The sequence below is a fragment of the Bos grunniens genome, chromosome X (genome assembly GCF_055505025.1).
Source record: "Bos grunniens cultivar Pamir isolate PY7600 chromosome X, Bosgru_T2T1.0, whole genome shotgun sequence".
In the NCBI taxonomy this organism is placed as follows: Eukaryota; Metazoa; Chordata; class Mammalia; order Artiodactyla; family Bovidae; genus Bos; species Bos grunniens.
In genome coordinates, this window is record NC_141194.1 from 127,277,225 (window position 1) to 127,292,602 (window position 15,378).

At 51.9% G+C, this 15,378-nt stretch overlaps 1 protein-coding gene and 1 pseudogene across 1 annotated transcript in view; both read right to left on the reverse strand.

Annotated features, from left to right (window-relative positions):
- The window catches only part of LOC147341357 (zinc finger protein 75D-like), a 64,761-nt gene extending 50,305 nt beyond the window's left edge, over positions 1-14,456 (reverse strand). The window contains exon 1 of the mRNA XM_086389201.1: positions 14,326-14,456. Within this exon, the coding sequence (XP_086245327.1) occupies positions 14,326-14,347 (22 nt within the window). The 5' untranslated portion in view covers positions 14,348-14,456. The remainder of the gene's footprint in view (positions 1-14,325) is intronic.
- Positions 14,457-14,665: 209 nt separating this feature from the next.
- On the reverse strand, positions 14,666-14,902 carry LOC147341358 (small integral membrane protein 10-like protein 2A; annotated as a pseudogene).
- Between the last annotated feature and the right edge of the window lie 476 nt (positions 14,903-15,378).

Below are 15,378 nucleotides of genomic sequence, written 5' to 3' on the forward strand. Positions count from 1 at the left end.
TTGATTCTTCCTACCCAGGAACATGGAATATCTCTCCACCTGTTTTTTTAATCTTTGATTTCTTTCATCAGTGTCTTATAATTTTCTGTATACAGGATACAGTTCTTTTGTCTCCTCGGGTAGGTTTATTCCTATATATTTTATTCTTTTTGTTGCAATGGTGAATAGGATTCATTCCTTAATTTCTTTTCCTGATTTTTCATTGTTAGTGTATAGGGATGCAAGTGATTTCTGTGTATTGATTTTGTATCCTGCAACATTGCTAAATTCACTGATTAGCTCTAGTAATTTTCTGAGAGTATCTTTAGGGTTTTCTATGTATAGTATCATGTCATCTGCAAACAGTGAGAGCTTTACTTCTTCTTTTCCAGTCTGGATTCCTTTTATTTCTTTTTCTTCTCTGATTGCTGTAGCTAGGACTTCCAAAACTATGTTGAATAATAGTGGTGAGAGCATCTTTTAATGTACCTGTTGGCCATCTGGGCTTCCCTGGTAGCTCAGAAGTAAAGAATCTGCCTACGATGTGAGAGACCTGGGTTTGATCCTTAGGATGGGATGATCCGCTGGAGAAGGGAATGGCAACCCACTCCAGTATTCTTGCCTGGAGAAGTCCATGGACAGAGAAGCCTGGCCAGCTACAGTCCATGGAGTCTGCAAAGAGTCAGACACAAGTGAGCGAGTAACACTGGTCATCTGTATGTCTTTGGGAAAATTTCTATTCGGATCCTCTGCCCAGTTTTAATGGCACTATTCACTTTTCTGCTCTTGAGTTGTATGAGGTTTTTACATATTCTATTTCTTCCTTCAGGTGATCTTCCCTACCCAGGGGTCAAATCTGGGTCTCCTGAGTTGCAGGCAGATTCTTTACCATCTGAGCCACCAGGGAAGTTCCCATATTTTTTTTGGATATTAGCCCCTTATCAGATATATGACATGCAATTATTTTGACCCATTTCATTTCATTGATGGTTTCCTTTGCTGGGCAGAGGCCTTTCAGTTTAATATAGCCCTGCTTGCTTATTTTTTGCTTTTGTTCCTTTGATTTTGGTGTCAGAACCTCCTGACTTCTTCTGTGACCATGCATAGGAGCATACCAATCACTCTAATTCTGCCTTACCTTAGCAGGGTCAGGAGATTTCCTTAAACATTCTTATAGTCCTCAAATATGTATGTGTGGCCTTTGTGTTGTGGCCCAAAGGATAATTTCTTATAGGGATCTATTTATTTACTTACTCTCTTTCTTTCCTTAATGAATTGTTAAGCCTCAGAAATCACCAGTTACGCAGGGCAGCTTGAGAGACCTGGTATCTCACAGTGGGGCATTTAGTCATCTAGTATCAGGGAGGCAATGAAAAGATGAAGAGAGCATGCTGTTCCTCTAGTATATGCCAGGAAGACTCTCATCTATTGGATTGACATAGGCTTCTTACAGCCACCTGATATGCCCTAGAGCACCATCACACAGCACACCACATGGCCTAGTACACTCACTTGCATTGGCTGGAGTCAACTGCAAGTTTCTTTTCCTATAAGGCTGTGTATTGTTCATGGACCTAGAAACTGAAAACATTATTCCTGCATCGGGGATGTCTGAATTATCTCACAAGCCAATAAAATGGAGGAATACAACAGATCCAAAAATTGCTTATTTAGTGTTATTCATAAGGCCTTCCAGTTCACCTTTGAAAGCAATTTCCTGCACGTACTCATATAGGGTTGATTTTGAATTAATTGCATGGTGGTAGGAAAGAGACGGAGAAGGCAAAGGCACCCCACTCCAGTACTCTTGCCTGGAAAATCCCATGGGCGGAGGAGCCTGGTAGGCTGCAGTCCATGGGGTCGCTGAGGGTCGGGCACAACTGAGCGACTTCACTTTCACTTTCCTGCATTGGAGAAGGAAATGGCAACCCACTCCAGTGTTCTTTCCTGGAAAATCCCAGGGACGGGGGAGCCTGGTGGGCTGCCGTCTGTGGGGTCACACAGAGTCGGACACGACTGAAGTGACTTAGCAGCAGCAGCAGGAAAGAGAAGGGGGCAGAGATCGATTCTGATTGTGTATGGGTTGATACTTATTTCTCATAGATGATGAGAACATGCAGTATCTCTGTATTATTTTTCAACTTCCATGTGTTTTGATCATTGTCATGAAGTTTGTGAAATGCAATCTGTTTGGCGAGAAGCTACAAGTTCAGGCCCTGGTGCACACGAAGTGCTCTTTTAGCTCATTAGTCTCTGGAGAGCAAGAAAACAAACCTCACAGTGCACAATGTGCATCAGCGAGACGGGGTCAGAGGTGCTCTGGAGATGCAGTTTCATCCTAAACTTTGGGATTTGTTGAGAGATATTGAGAGAAGAATGGGATGGCTATATTTATGAACCATGTTATCTAGGAGAAGGAGGGTGAACTTGGCATTGGTTGGGGTGGGGCTGAAAACCTGGGAATGGGTAGACAGTGACAGGAAACTTGTAGAGAGTCAACAGCAACATAAGTTGTATCTAAACCGAAGCAAGGCTGATGGGGGATGGATTCAAGAAACAACAGGAAGTGGAGTCTTACTAACTGGATGCATGAGGGAGAAGGACACAGGCAGTAAAGAGACGACTCCTGATTTTGGAGTGGATGGTGGTGACACCACACAAGATAGGGAATCAAAAAAGAAAAGAAGGGTATTTTGGGTTTTTAGAAAAGACAAATTCAACTTGGAACAGTTGACTATGAACACTTGAGTGTGCCCAAAGCAGCTAGATCTCTGATGAGAATCTGCTTGGTTACCACTAAGGGTTGGCTCTTGATATTGCAGGGTAATGAACTCATTTTTGCAAGAGTCAAAAATTAAGATATACTCACCAGAGACTGATCTACAAGCTAGAATGCCAATCAGAACTACAGTGGGAACTATAATGGTCAGGGTAAAATACCAACACGAATTAGAAAGCAGAAAGTATTCTTGAGGGAAAGTGATGCCAGAACAGATGTATTTTAACTGGGGACCTCAGAAGCCCCAGGTGAAAAATAATAGTCTGCAGTTCCATAAATCTTCCAGAGGAAAACAATGTGGTTGACTTTGCAGGTTTAAGTCCTCTGTGGCATAAAAGGCTGAGCAAATCCGTATGCTCCATGGAGCACACAAGTGATGGAAAAGCATAGATAGGGATTGGTGGAGGCAGAGGGCAGAACCGAGGGAGGGCAGGAATCTAGCGGAGCTCTCAGCCTTCAGTTGCCCTCCCAGCGGCCCCACTCCCCGAATGCAGAAGGAGAGGCAGTAGTACCAACTGGCTTGCTCCTGTGGCTGCGGGAGGCCAAAGGTTCAGGTACACCAAAGAGACAGCAGGGGGAGGCTGTGAGGGGGTTTCAGCTGTAGGACACCCTGAAAGTCGCAGGGTGGCTTTGTCTTTCCCAAATCCAGGGAAGGTTGATGAATAGAATCCCTTCCATTTCCTGTGTTCTTTTTTCTTCCTTTGGATCTCGGCTACCCACTCTGTGCAGCTGAGGGCAAGCAGATGAGAACTGGGTGAAGGAGCTACAGATGAGGCGGAAGGAGTGAGTTGTTTCGGATGGTGCGCAGTGAAGGCGCCCCCGCAGCCGGATTCACACAGAAGCTGCCACCTACCGAACCCGTCCCAGGACGAGCCAGGCCCTTACCCATGCTCACGGCCGCACTGGACCCACGACAGTCGCCAGGTGGGTGCTACCCACGCCAATTTGACCAGTCACGAAGCTGCGGCTCAGAAAGGCCGAGTGGCCTGCCCTGGTTAAGTGGTAGAGCTGCTGTGTCTAAATAGAGAGTTTATGCCCTTGACTCTGACGCGGTGCTGCGTTTTGACGTCCTGAGACTAAGCAGCTCTTCTGACCAGCTCAGAATCAAGCTGATCACTAACGAAGACGGGTCCTCGTGGATAGACCGCTTCTGCGTGTCAGCCACTGTGCTCAGTGTCCACTGATTGATGTGATGTGAATTGCCAACACAACACCCCCTGGTTTTCTGATATAATTCAAAGAATCCACCAGTAGATGGCGCAGCTCCACTGGGTTTTCGAGTTATAGGAGGCTCTGCACACTCACGTTGACATATATTACTCCCACTTCCTTCGTGTGTCCCAAGGCCTCTCTTCTCTTTCTTATCTTGCCCTTATCAAAACTAGCTGTGCACGGATGACTGTCCCTGTCGCTGAAGGCCTTGGCAACACAACACCTTTAGGGCTTTCTGATGTAGTTCAAGGGATCAACCAGCAGGTGACGCTGCTCCACTCAGAAATCGGAAGAATGTAATCGGTTCCTGCTGCTGCTGCTAAGTCGCTTCAGTCGTGTCCGACTCTGTGCGACCCCATAGATGGCAGCCCACCAGGCCCCGCCGTCCCTGGGATTCTCCAGGCAAGAACACTGGAGTGGGTTGCCATTTCCTCCTCCAATGCATGAAAGTGAAAAGTGAAAGTGAAGTCGCTCAGTCGTGTCCGACTCTTAGCGACCCCATGGACTGCAGCCTACCAGGCTCCTCCGTCCATGGGATTTTCCAGGCAAGAGTACTGGTGTGGGGTGCCATTGCGGTTCCTAAGTTATTTATTTTGGCTGTGCTGGGTCTTTTCTCTGGCTACAGCGAGCCAGGGCTACTCTTGGTTTCAGTACGTGGGCTTTTCATTGCCGTGGCTTCTCTTGTTTCGAAGCACAGGCTCTAGGGCCAGAAGGCTTCAACGGTTGTGGCCACCTGGCTTCGTTGCTCTGTGGCAAGTGGGATCTTCCTGGACCAGAGATGGAAGCCTTGTGCAGTGAACTGGCAGGATAATTCTCAACCACTGAACCATCAAGGGAGCACTGGAAGGTGAAATCTTAACTGCTGGATAACCAAGGAAGTCTCACAAGTCATGGATTTAGATGCAAGGACATATGACAGGGGCTTGGTTGCAGAAACAAGACATGAACTTGTCCCCTGGGACCAGAGGGGAATCTGCCACAGGGTGCAACTGATCAGAATCGTGCAGAAAAGCCTGAGCTGAAAGTCAGGAAACCTGGATGCTAATCTTGGCTCTGCCACCCATTAGTTTTGTGGTTTTGGGTACGTCACTGTACGTCCTTTTTCAGTTCATTTAAAATACAGTTTACTTATGTCAACCTCTCGACTCTCAAGATATCAGGGAGTAGTGCTTTTCAAACTCTAATGTGCACTGGAATCACCAGTTATTATGAAAGTGTAAGTCCTAATTCAATAGGCCTGTGGTGGAGACCTCAGAGTGACAAGTTCCCAGGTGATACTGATGCTGCTGGTCCCTGGACCACACTTTGACTAGCAGGCAAGCGTCCACTACAGAAGTGGCTCAAGGGCGCTCACTGCTGGTGTGGAGGCCAGAGGCAGGACTCTAGTCACCAGCCCCTCCCCAGCTTCAGCAAGAGCAGCTTGTCTTTTGATGTCCTGAGACTGAGCAGCTCTTCTGACCAGCTCTGAATCGAGCTGATCATAACAAAGATGGGGTCTTGTGTACAGACCACTTCCACGAGTCAGTCACCGTGCTCACTGTTCAGTGATTGATGTGTACTGGTTCACATGTTCCTCAGAGAACCATGGAATTACTCACCATCTCGCAGATGAAGTGAACGACAGAGAATCTGAATGTGCTCAGTCGCTCAGTCCTGTCTTACCCTTTATGACACCCCATGGACCATAGCCCGCCAGGCTCCTCTGTCCTTGAAATTCTCCAGGCAAGAATGCTGGAGTGGGTAGCCATTCCCTTCTCCAGAGGATTTTCCTGACCCAGGGATCGAACCTGCCTCTCAAGCGGGTTTCAAGCAGATTCTTTACCACTCAGCCACCAGGGAAGCCCAGAGAGTCTGAAGGACCTGGCCAAAGTGACTCCAGTCAAGAGTCTGGGTTCGAACCCAGCTAGTTTCCCCTCCCAAGTCTGCTCCAAGCACCACGTGCCTGGTGTATAAGAGGTAATGACAATTTCCAGTACTGCTGGTGTTCTGAAAAGTCCCTGGTGACTTAAGGGGGTACCCTGCATCCCAGATGTATTTGCAAATCTTGTGGTGTGCATAGAAATCTGAAGCACATGGTCAGTTCATAGATTCTTATTTGCTCAAGATCTTGCACCTCCTATAACTTGAAAACCTGTATATCTCGTCCTCACGGTTTGTTCATTACAGAAAGCAAATTCTGCCAAAACTTGGTGAAGGCTCCATGCTCCAGTCCAAGGCTGGCCAGAGCTGGTGGATCCCTTGAACTATATCAGAAAACCCTGTGGGTATTGTGTGACCAAGAACTTCATTGACAGAAGCAGTCATGCATATGCAGTCAGCTTTGTTTTTTAAATTGAAGTACAGCTGATATACAATATTGTGTTAGTTTTAGGAGCACAGCAAAGTGATTCAGTTTTATATACGTATATTCTTTTAAAAATTTTTCTGAGTTATTAGAAAATAGTGAACATCGTTGCCTATGCTTTACAGTAAATCCTTGTTTATTTTATATATAGTAGTGTGTATATGGGAGAAGGCGATGGCATCCCACTCCAGTACTCTTGGCTGGAAAATCCCATGGACAGAGGAGCCTAGTAGGCTGCAGTCCATGGGGTCACGAAGAGTCGGACATGACTGAGCGACTTCGCTTTCACTTTTCACTTTCATGCATTGGAGGAGGAAATGGCAACCTACTCCGGTGTTCTTGCCTAGAGAATCCCAGGGACAGCGGGGCCTGGTGGGCTGCCGTCTATGGGGTCACACAGAGTCGGACACAACTGAAGTGACTTAGCAGCAGCAGCAGTGTGTATACGTTAATACCATACTCCTAATTTATCAAGTGTTTAATTTCCAAAATATACAAACAAATCAGGAAACTCAATATAAAAAAAATGAAAAAAAAATGGGCAGAAAAGCTAAACAGACATTTCTAAAAAAAAGACATAGATGCTAAGGGGATGAGAAGAGAGGTCTTGGGGCACAGAAAGGGAGTGGGAGGAATGGTGCCAAGATGAGGTTGTAGAGCCTCTGCTTTAGCCATATGACTGGGATTCCCAGGGTGACAGAGACTGGCTTTCTGTTAAATTTGACCTTGCAGAAAGGGCGCCCGGCAAGGCAAGGTCAAACTGCAGTATTTCGCAGGTGGCATGTACGTGGAGATTTGCCATCATCATGAAGTCATAGAAAATGAGAAAACAGAAACATAGAGAAAATAGTCTACTGGTCTCAAAACATCAAAGAGAACTGAGAAGTTGCTTCCCTGGGGCCTGCACTACTGTGCCTGTAGGCCAGGAAACGGGTGCAGGGAGGCACGGTGCCATGCCCACATGCCCAGAGCTGGTGATCTGTAGAGCTGGAACCCACCCGGCCTTTCATTCCTGGACTGGGGCTCTGCCCTCTGTACTCCTGGGTGCAAAACCCTGTTGTAGAGAGAGGTAGGAAAAGCAGGATGGAGAACACTCCACGGGGTCTGGGTTAAGGATGTGCACAACATCTGAATAAAAAATGCTTTAAAAAGTGCTCTGATCTGCCGTGGTATTCACCTGGAAACAACTTTCGATAAGACTTTCCAAAAAAATTGCCTCGAGAACATCGATGGAATTACCTTCCAGTTGTATCTGGAGCATTCATTGGAATTCCTGCCACATGTGTCCTGACATTTCCTTTTAATCTGCACCATGTTAAAATGCAATCTTTGGCTGCCAGTCTCTGGGAACTGGGAAAGTCACCTATTGCCGGGGTCCAGCCCTGGCTGATCCAGGGTATTTGAAGGAGAGACGGCCTAGGCGACTATTTATAAGCTAATTAGAGATAGAAAGAGTAATGGAATGAGCATAGCTCAGTCGGAAAATTCAGTGGAGAAAAGAGGCTGAGTAGCTTGGTTTACGCGGAAAATCAATATAACCGGTGACACCAGGTTAGCTCTGACCACGGAGGCCGCAGGCGCTCTCTCGAATAGCGGAAGGTGCCCCACCTTAGACACCTTCTCGAGTGGGTCTTAGAAGCCCAGGCAAATAAATGGTCGCAGAGGATATCCGCGCTCCAGATCGAGACTTCAGCCAGAAGTTAAAGGGAAGAATGACATGGGGAGACCAAGCGTTGGTGAGCAAGGCCCATAGCTTTATTTTCAACAGGGGTTTTTATACCCTAAGTTACACATAGAGGATAATAGGGGATGCAAAGTCAGCAGTTTTTGATCCTTATCAAAAACCAGGGTTTCTTTCCTGCAAATGTATCGTATACAAATGGTTTAGGTGATTTACATCATCTTCTGGCCAGAAGGCCTATTAACATTTTATGACTCTTGACAAGGACTTATCAACAAAGACTTATTTTCTCTAAGAGTAATTATTTTAAGGTTTGGCACCATCTTCCGAAGATAAAATTGCATTCCTATAGGGCGAATGTGTAATCGGTTTACAACAAAGGAAAGAATTTATTACTTTAAGGGTCTAAAGTTACTAACACCAAGGCCACTACTTATTTTTTCTACATACCAACTATTAATTAATACATATCCAAGGATACAATTCAGGGGATGTGAAAACTTGGCAGCAGGCATTGACTCATCAATGAAATCTTTTACTAGTTTTATTCTGACAGTTTCTAACTCTCTGAGAGGCTCTAAGCTATTTGAATATCTTAAGCTTCCCGTGCCTCTCGAGGCTGGGAGACTCTAAACAATCCTTTGCATAGCTGTAGGAGTCCGGGTAAACTTGTCAGGCGAGTTAGAGAGCCATCTGAGGGGTTTGGATTTAAACACTCCTAATTGCCCAGGAATTTTATTAATTGGAGCTGTAAGTTAACTCTTTGACAGAGAGAGCGAGATGGTGGTGGGGGACAGCCCCCCAGTAAAGTCAGAGGTGAGAGCACAAAGCAATAAAGTAGGCAGACTCTGGTTTTTTGGGGGTAGATGCTCAAGAATATCCGGGCGGACTCCTGAGGCTCGATCCCGCCTTTGCGTATACCGAGCCTCCTTCCTCATGACCTTTGTCACGAGTGGAATGCCTCACCGGCTCCCAGGAACCTATGGCTCTGCTGGTCTGGGTGGCCAGGCTGCTCTGAGTTAACCTTGGACCTGGAGCTGGCCATAGCAATGACACCCCAGATTACTTCCTGGGTACACGAGGGGTCACATTCCTCCTGACTGAACCCTCCCATGAGCCCTGCACCTATTATGCTCTCACATGGTCTGTGTGGGCTCCTCTGTCTGGTCCATGGGTTCAGTGCTCAGGGCCTACTTTGGGGTCGGGCATGGAGAGGAGCCCAGGAAATATGTCTTGCCAAATGAGCGGCTCAGGGTCTCTGAAGAATCACCTTCCCTGAGGCCCTCTGGGTGCCACTGTGACCCCATTATCAGGGTGAATGTTAATGAGCTACAGGGGATGTGTGGCATAAATTGGGGTGTGGGAGGCAGGGGAAGGAGGGATTCCTGAGAAGACCTTGGATTTCTGGGTAAGGGGTGTTGTGGGTGGATGAGCATGGCGGTTGCTGCAGATGGACCCTGTGGTGGCCACAGAGAGGGAGGGCTGTCATGGCAGCCACTGAGGGAAGCCTCGAGAAAGGCTTGGTGACCAGGCAAGGGAGAAGCTGGCCTGAGGTAGCCTTGGGGACTGCTCTGCAGAAGAGGCAGAGGCTCCCAGGTTCAGTCTGGTTCCCAGTGCTGAGGTGGAACACAGCCTCAAGATAATCAGGGGCTTCTGCCACTGTCAGCGGGGCAGTGGGGAGTGAGATTGTCTCTGAGTGCGCAGGGTTGGGGGGGATACCCAGTGCCTTGGTGGGGAGCTGTGGCCCATGGAGGCCTACTGTTTGTGGAGGTTGGGAAAGTCGGTCATAGGCCCCAGGAGGCGCTCTGGCCAGAGGGGAAGCCCCACCATGCTGGCTTTCATGGGTAGGCACTGTCTGGGCATCTTCCTCCTGCCTGGTTGGGTGTGGGGGGCAGCAGAAGGGCCAGAATGGGCCTCCCTGGAGGGGCTGGGCAAGTGGGTGCAGGGAGCTGAGAGCTGGACGGGGTGCAGGGTGCAGGCTCAGAAGCAGCCTCAGGCCCAGGACAATCATGGGTGCCAAGAAGGAGACCCAGAGGCAGCGAGAACACTGGACCAGAAGCCACAGGCTGTGCCTGGGCCCAGATGCTGAGTCAGCCCTTAGCTCAGGGTGGTGGAAGTGAAAGAGCAGAGCAGGAGGTGACAGGAAAGACACAGCAGCAGAGGTCTGGCTGAGACCAGAGGCTGAGGCTAAGGAGGGAGAGCAGACAATCATCTCTTGGGGGGGGGCGAGGGTGCCCAGATAAGGGCTGGGGAGGCTGTGTGCTCTTCCTCCCTGCCTGGGTAGGTGAATGCAGGTGTGGAGGTGGGGTCTGAGCTGGATCCTGGTCTAAGGGTGGGCAGAGTCAGGAGGCAGACAGGGAGGATGGGGAGCAGAGAATGAGTCCCTCCAGTGGGGTGACAGGACCCTCAGGGAATGTCAGGGCCAGGCCTTAAGATCTGCCAGTAGCTCAGAGCCTTGGTCCTGTCGTGGGACTCTGCTTAAGCACAGGTATCAGCCACCCCACCACCTGATGTTTCTGTTTCTGTGCGCAGAAGAGGGCCCTACCTTCCTTCCTCTGAGGTGGGTGCTGTGCTTCTCTGCAGGCCTCCCTCCCACAGCCTCTGACCACCACCCCCGCTCCCTCTGCAGCAGTTTCGGAGTCCCCACCCTGGGCCCTGTGATGGGACAGCTTGAGTCTAAGGTGGAGGGAAGGGAAGCTGGTCTCTGGTCCCCAACGTTGATCTTCTTCCAACCTGGGCACCAACCTGGCTGCCAGGGAAGCGATGGGTCCCTGCCACCTGCTGCTGCAGAGGGGCCTCCGGGTGACACAAAATGATCTGCAAACGGCCCATTTCACCTCACCTACCCCAGCCCATCCTTGGGGTTCAACTGAATTAAGTGCTTTCTAACACCAGGCTTTAAAATAAAGAAAACACTTAGCTGTCTGGTTATTCAAATAGTTTGTGAATGGGACAAACTGGGACACTCGCTACATCTTAGGCCAGGCCTGTGCTGCTGACTTCTCATCATGGGAGCAGCGCTCCAAGTCAAGTCCTGTCTCAGAGCATCTTCTGAACAGGCCACCATCCCTGCCATGACCCTACCCACTTATAGCCCTCAGGATGCTCCCCTGCCCCAGCTTCTGGCCACCAGAGTAGGGTGAGCTCACCCCCAGCCCCTCTCCTCCAAGGGGGCACCACACCAGAAACAAGAGGCCTCCAGTTTTCATTTTATTCAATTCAAAGAATATTTTTTATTAACTTAGACAGACACAAGATGTGACAACACTGGAAACAAGAACATTTCTCTGACCAGACTGCGCTGACTGGTGCAGAGTTCATCACACACAGAAAAGGAACAGTGGTCTTATTCAAGTCAGTGATTGTGTGTAAGCTCCACTGCCTGAAAAACAGACTGCAAATAAAGTGCAAAGAGAGCAGCAGGGGCCCAGTTGGGAGATGAGGAAGAGACGGGAGAGCAGAAGCAGCCAACGACTCAAGATCAAAACGGTAAGAAGAGCAGTGGCAGGAACACGTGCTGAGGACGTGTCCCCGCCCCTCCCACGGCCAACATCTTTGGGGGCGGACAGCCCCAGCCAGAGCCCCACAAGGAGCGGGGATTCTCTGCAGGTGACGAGGGGTCTCTGAGCCTGGGGCCCCTGAATCTCCAACATACTTTCTCCACTTTGGGAAGCAGCCTCCCAGGGCCCAGGCAGCTCCAACAGAGCCACGAGCCCGGGAAGGACAGGGAGCCCGTCCTGCACTGCACACCAGCTAAACAGCTCTGCACCCTCTGCAGCGCATAGTCACTCGTGTGTACACAAGCAATCACACACTTGTGCACAGACACCCATTCACAAATGCACACTGACACATGTATTCACACACACACACTCACATCTGCACATTCACACACAAACATCTGTGCATTCGTGCATCTGTACTCATACCCACACACTCATCCACACACCCCCTCACACACTCACACACTCAAGCCCTCATGCATGTGCATACATACTCGCACATACATGCCCACACACACCCCACACTCACACATGCACTCAACATGTGCGCTCACACACCCATTCACACACAGGCACACACATATTAAGTAAAGACACTCCCTAGTGCCCTCCCCAGGTCCTCTCAGGCTGGCCCAGGAAGAGGCTGCAGCTGGGGATCCAGTCACCCAGAGGGTGAGATCCGAACTTGAAAAGGGCACATTTACGCATCAGCCCCAAGGAGGCCCCTGTTTCTCTGCTCCTCTCCTCCCCTGCAGCCCAAGTCACAGTCTCTCAGAACTCCAGGGATGCAGTCCAAAGGCTGGCAGTCTCCCGGAAGTGGTCCTGGAGGGACACAGTTGGGGTGGAGGAGGGGCCACCAGGACCAGGGGTTTCCAGGCAACTTGGCACAAGGGAGGAAGCCATCAGCACCATTCCATCTGTGGGAATCTGCGGGGGGCATGTGGTAGCCTGGGTGCAGCCTCAGGCCTCGGGGTGAGGCAGGCAGAGCTCTTCAGCCGGGCCCTGGGTGGCTGAGAAGGGCACATGGTGTGAGGCTCAGCCCCTCTGTCCCAGGGGCAACCAGGCTGCTGTGGTTCTTAGTCCCAGGAACTGAGGACCAGGACCGCAAGCAATCAGTGAGGGGGCAGATGTGGATGTGGGATGGGGGTGAGGGCCAGGGCCTCTCCCGGCTCCCCTCAGTGCCGCTCCTGGTGCACCAGTCAGCAGCACAGCCAGGACCGCTGCAGGCCCATCCAGAGCAGATGCTCCTGTGTGATCCTAGCAGGAGGGGCAGCCTGGAGACAGAGACATGGGGTCATGCGTGGGTCTCAGCTCCACCCCACCCACTTGTATTCCTTCCCTCCTATTACACTCAGCCCCAGGAGCCAGCCGACACCCCCACCCATACTGAGAGACCTGTGCCACTCAACACCAAGGAACCTCTGGTTAAGCCTTGCATGGGGCTTGGGTTGGGTGGGGAGGCCTGACTGTGTGTGAATACCTTGCTCCCCAGGGGTTCTGGGACTCATCTCTCCTGGACCATCTCAGCTTAGACTGTCCCCTGGTTCTTCCCTGTGACTTGCCATACACCCCACCTTCCCTGCCACGGGTCTTTCTCTCTAGGTCCCTTGGGAGCCTGTGCTCCCTTCCCCCATCCCACTGTGCCAGGTCTCCCAGAGACTGGGGGGCAGGTGGGGAATTCAGGCCCGGAGGCAGGTTCAGCTCCCCCACTTCTGATCTATGTGACAAGGGCAAATGTCTCCCTTCCCAGAGCCCAGCAGATGGGGAGAACAGAGCTACGCCAGAGTGTCTCTAGCTCCATCCATCCTCCCTCATGCCAGTACTGGATCACCAGGCCACCCCTCCCCTTGGGCTCTCCACCTGGAAGGCCCTGCCTCTCCTTGAGGGGTCAGGCCCTTCTCTCGTGCGCTCCCCAGGCAACTCTAGGGGCAGGGGTGCCCCAGGCAGGGATTTGATTCTCTTGACCACAGAGGGGGCAGTTCACCTTCTATAACACCAGTTCTTGCAAGAAAAACATGGGGACTTGAGAGTTTCCTCCTCACCCAAAGACGTCCCTGTCTCCCCAACTGTCGCCTACCCTACAAGCCTCTTCTCCATCTGCTCTCCCATCCCAGCCTGACAGCTGCCCTCCACTCAAGGAGACCCCCACTTTCCCAAATCCTTTGGGACACAGGGGCTGCTTGAGGCTGTCCAGGACTGGAGCACCGCATTCTGTGGCACCAGGAGGGCACTGATAGGAGGTGGAGGGAGCGTGGCTGAGATGGGGCAGGGCTGGGAGGAACACGTCTTTCCCTCTTCCCTGTCCCCTGATGCAAAGCTTTGGAGGGTGGAGAGGAGCAAGAGAGACAGCAGGAGCAGGCAGAGAGCAGTCCCACAGACCCGCCAGGAGGAAGTCTTGTGAAGGGCTGAGAAAGAGACAGACCTGGGCTTGGGCCAAGAACACAACCATCCATCCAGGCTGCCTCTCGAGGGGTGGAGGACAAGGGGGCCAGCATCCGCTCTCTTCCAGGGCTTTCTGGGCCTCTCCTGGGCCATTTCCCTCTATTCCCCTGTGTTCAGGTGACACTACCGGGGCCGTGGGCCAAGGTGATGGGCTGACCCTCGGAGATGCCCAGGCAGCTGCCCCTCATCCCCATCTTGGATATATGACAAGGGAGTCCAGAGGGCCTGCATGCACCCTGCCTTGCCTGCTCTCGGCCAGGCAGCTTTCCAGGCTGGTTTCCTCAGGTCCCTTCCTCGTCTCCCCAAGCCACCCGGCAGCCTGGACATCTAGATGTCATGGCCACCACCTCCCTCCAGCCCGCAAGTCCAACCTCTGGCCTCCTACCTTTTCGGTCGGGGTCAGTCATTCATGTTCCTACTGAAGAATTTCTTCCTTCTGCTCCCCGCTTCGGCCAAAGTGAGGCAACAGGTCGGCTGCACTCAGATAATTTTCTCGAGTTCGATGCAAAGGGCCCGTTTTGAGAGTTTCAGTGCAGTTCGTCACCGGCCGCGAAGTGGCTGGCCAGAGCCGGGGCTCGGTGGCTGCGTCCTCCGCGGAGGTCTAGGGCCCGGAGGCCTGATCCGCTCCTTCCTCGTCCCCTGGAGCGTCCCGGCGGCCCCCGGCCCAGTGATCCTTCATGCTGATGCCCCTGCCGTCGCGGCCGGGCGGAGGTGGTAGCGGGCGTTCACTCGATCCTCACCTGCAGGCGCACGTTGAGCATCACCGAGGCCACGATATAGAAATAGGGGAAGTTCCTGCGCAGACGCCAGGCCAGGTCGAAGAAGGCGATCAACGTGCGCGTGAGCCCCTTTCAGAAGGCACCGTAGGAGCCGCGGATCGCGGCTGAGCGCGCCAGCCGCACTGCCACGCCCGACAGGGCCGCTGCTGCCACCGCCGCAGACAGAGCCCCCGACGCCGCCATGGGCCCGGGCCGGCGCGGGCCCCGCGGACCGACCGCAGCACGAGCTGGCGGACAGGTGGACGCGAGGCCTGGAGCCGCTGGCCAACAGCAGTCGCGTCCCACCCCGCCCTGTTCTGCCGCGCCCCGCCTTCAGTCTCCCCTCAGGGGCTGGGCTCCCGATGACTCCTCCGCCACAGCCAAGGCCCCACCTGAGCTGCCTAGGGACAGCTCCGCCCCCTCGCCTGCACGCACATTGGCGACCGCCTGCGCAGCTCCGCCCCTAGCATGGCCCTGCCCCTTGTCCGGTACCACAGAGCTGCTGCCAACGACTCAGCCCCACCCCAGGTACCTGCCCCTCCGAGAAGCCCCGCCTCCTCCCAGACTCCTAAGAGAGCCGGAGGGCCTGAAAGCTTTTTTTTGTCAAGTGCTGCCCTCCTGGGATCCTTTTGCAGAATGCGCTATTCTGCAAGGAAGGCCCACCCGGAGCTCTTTATCCG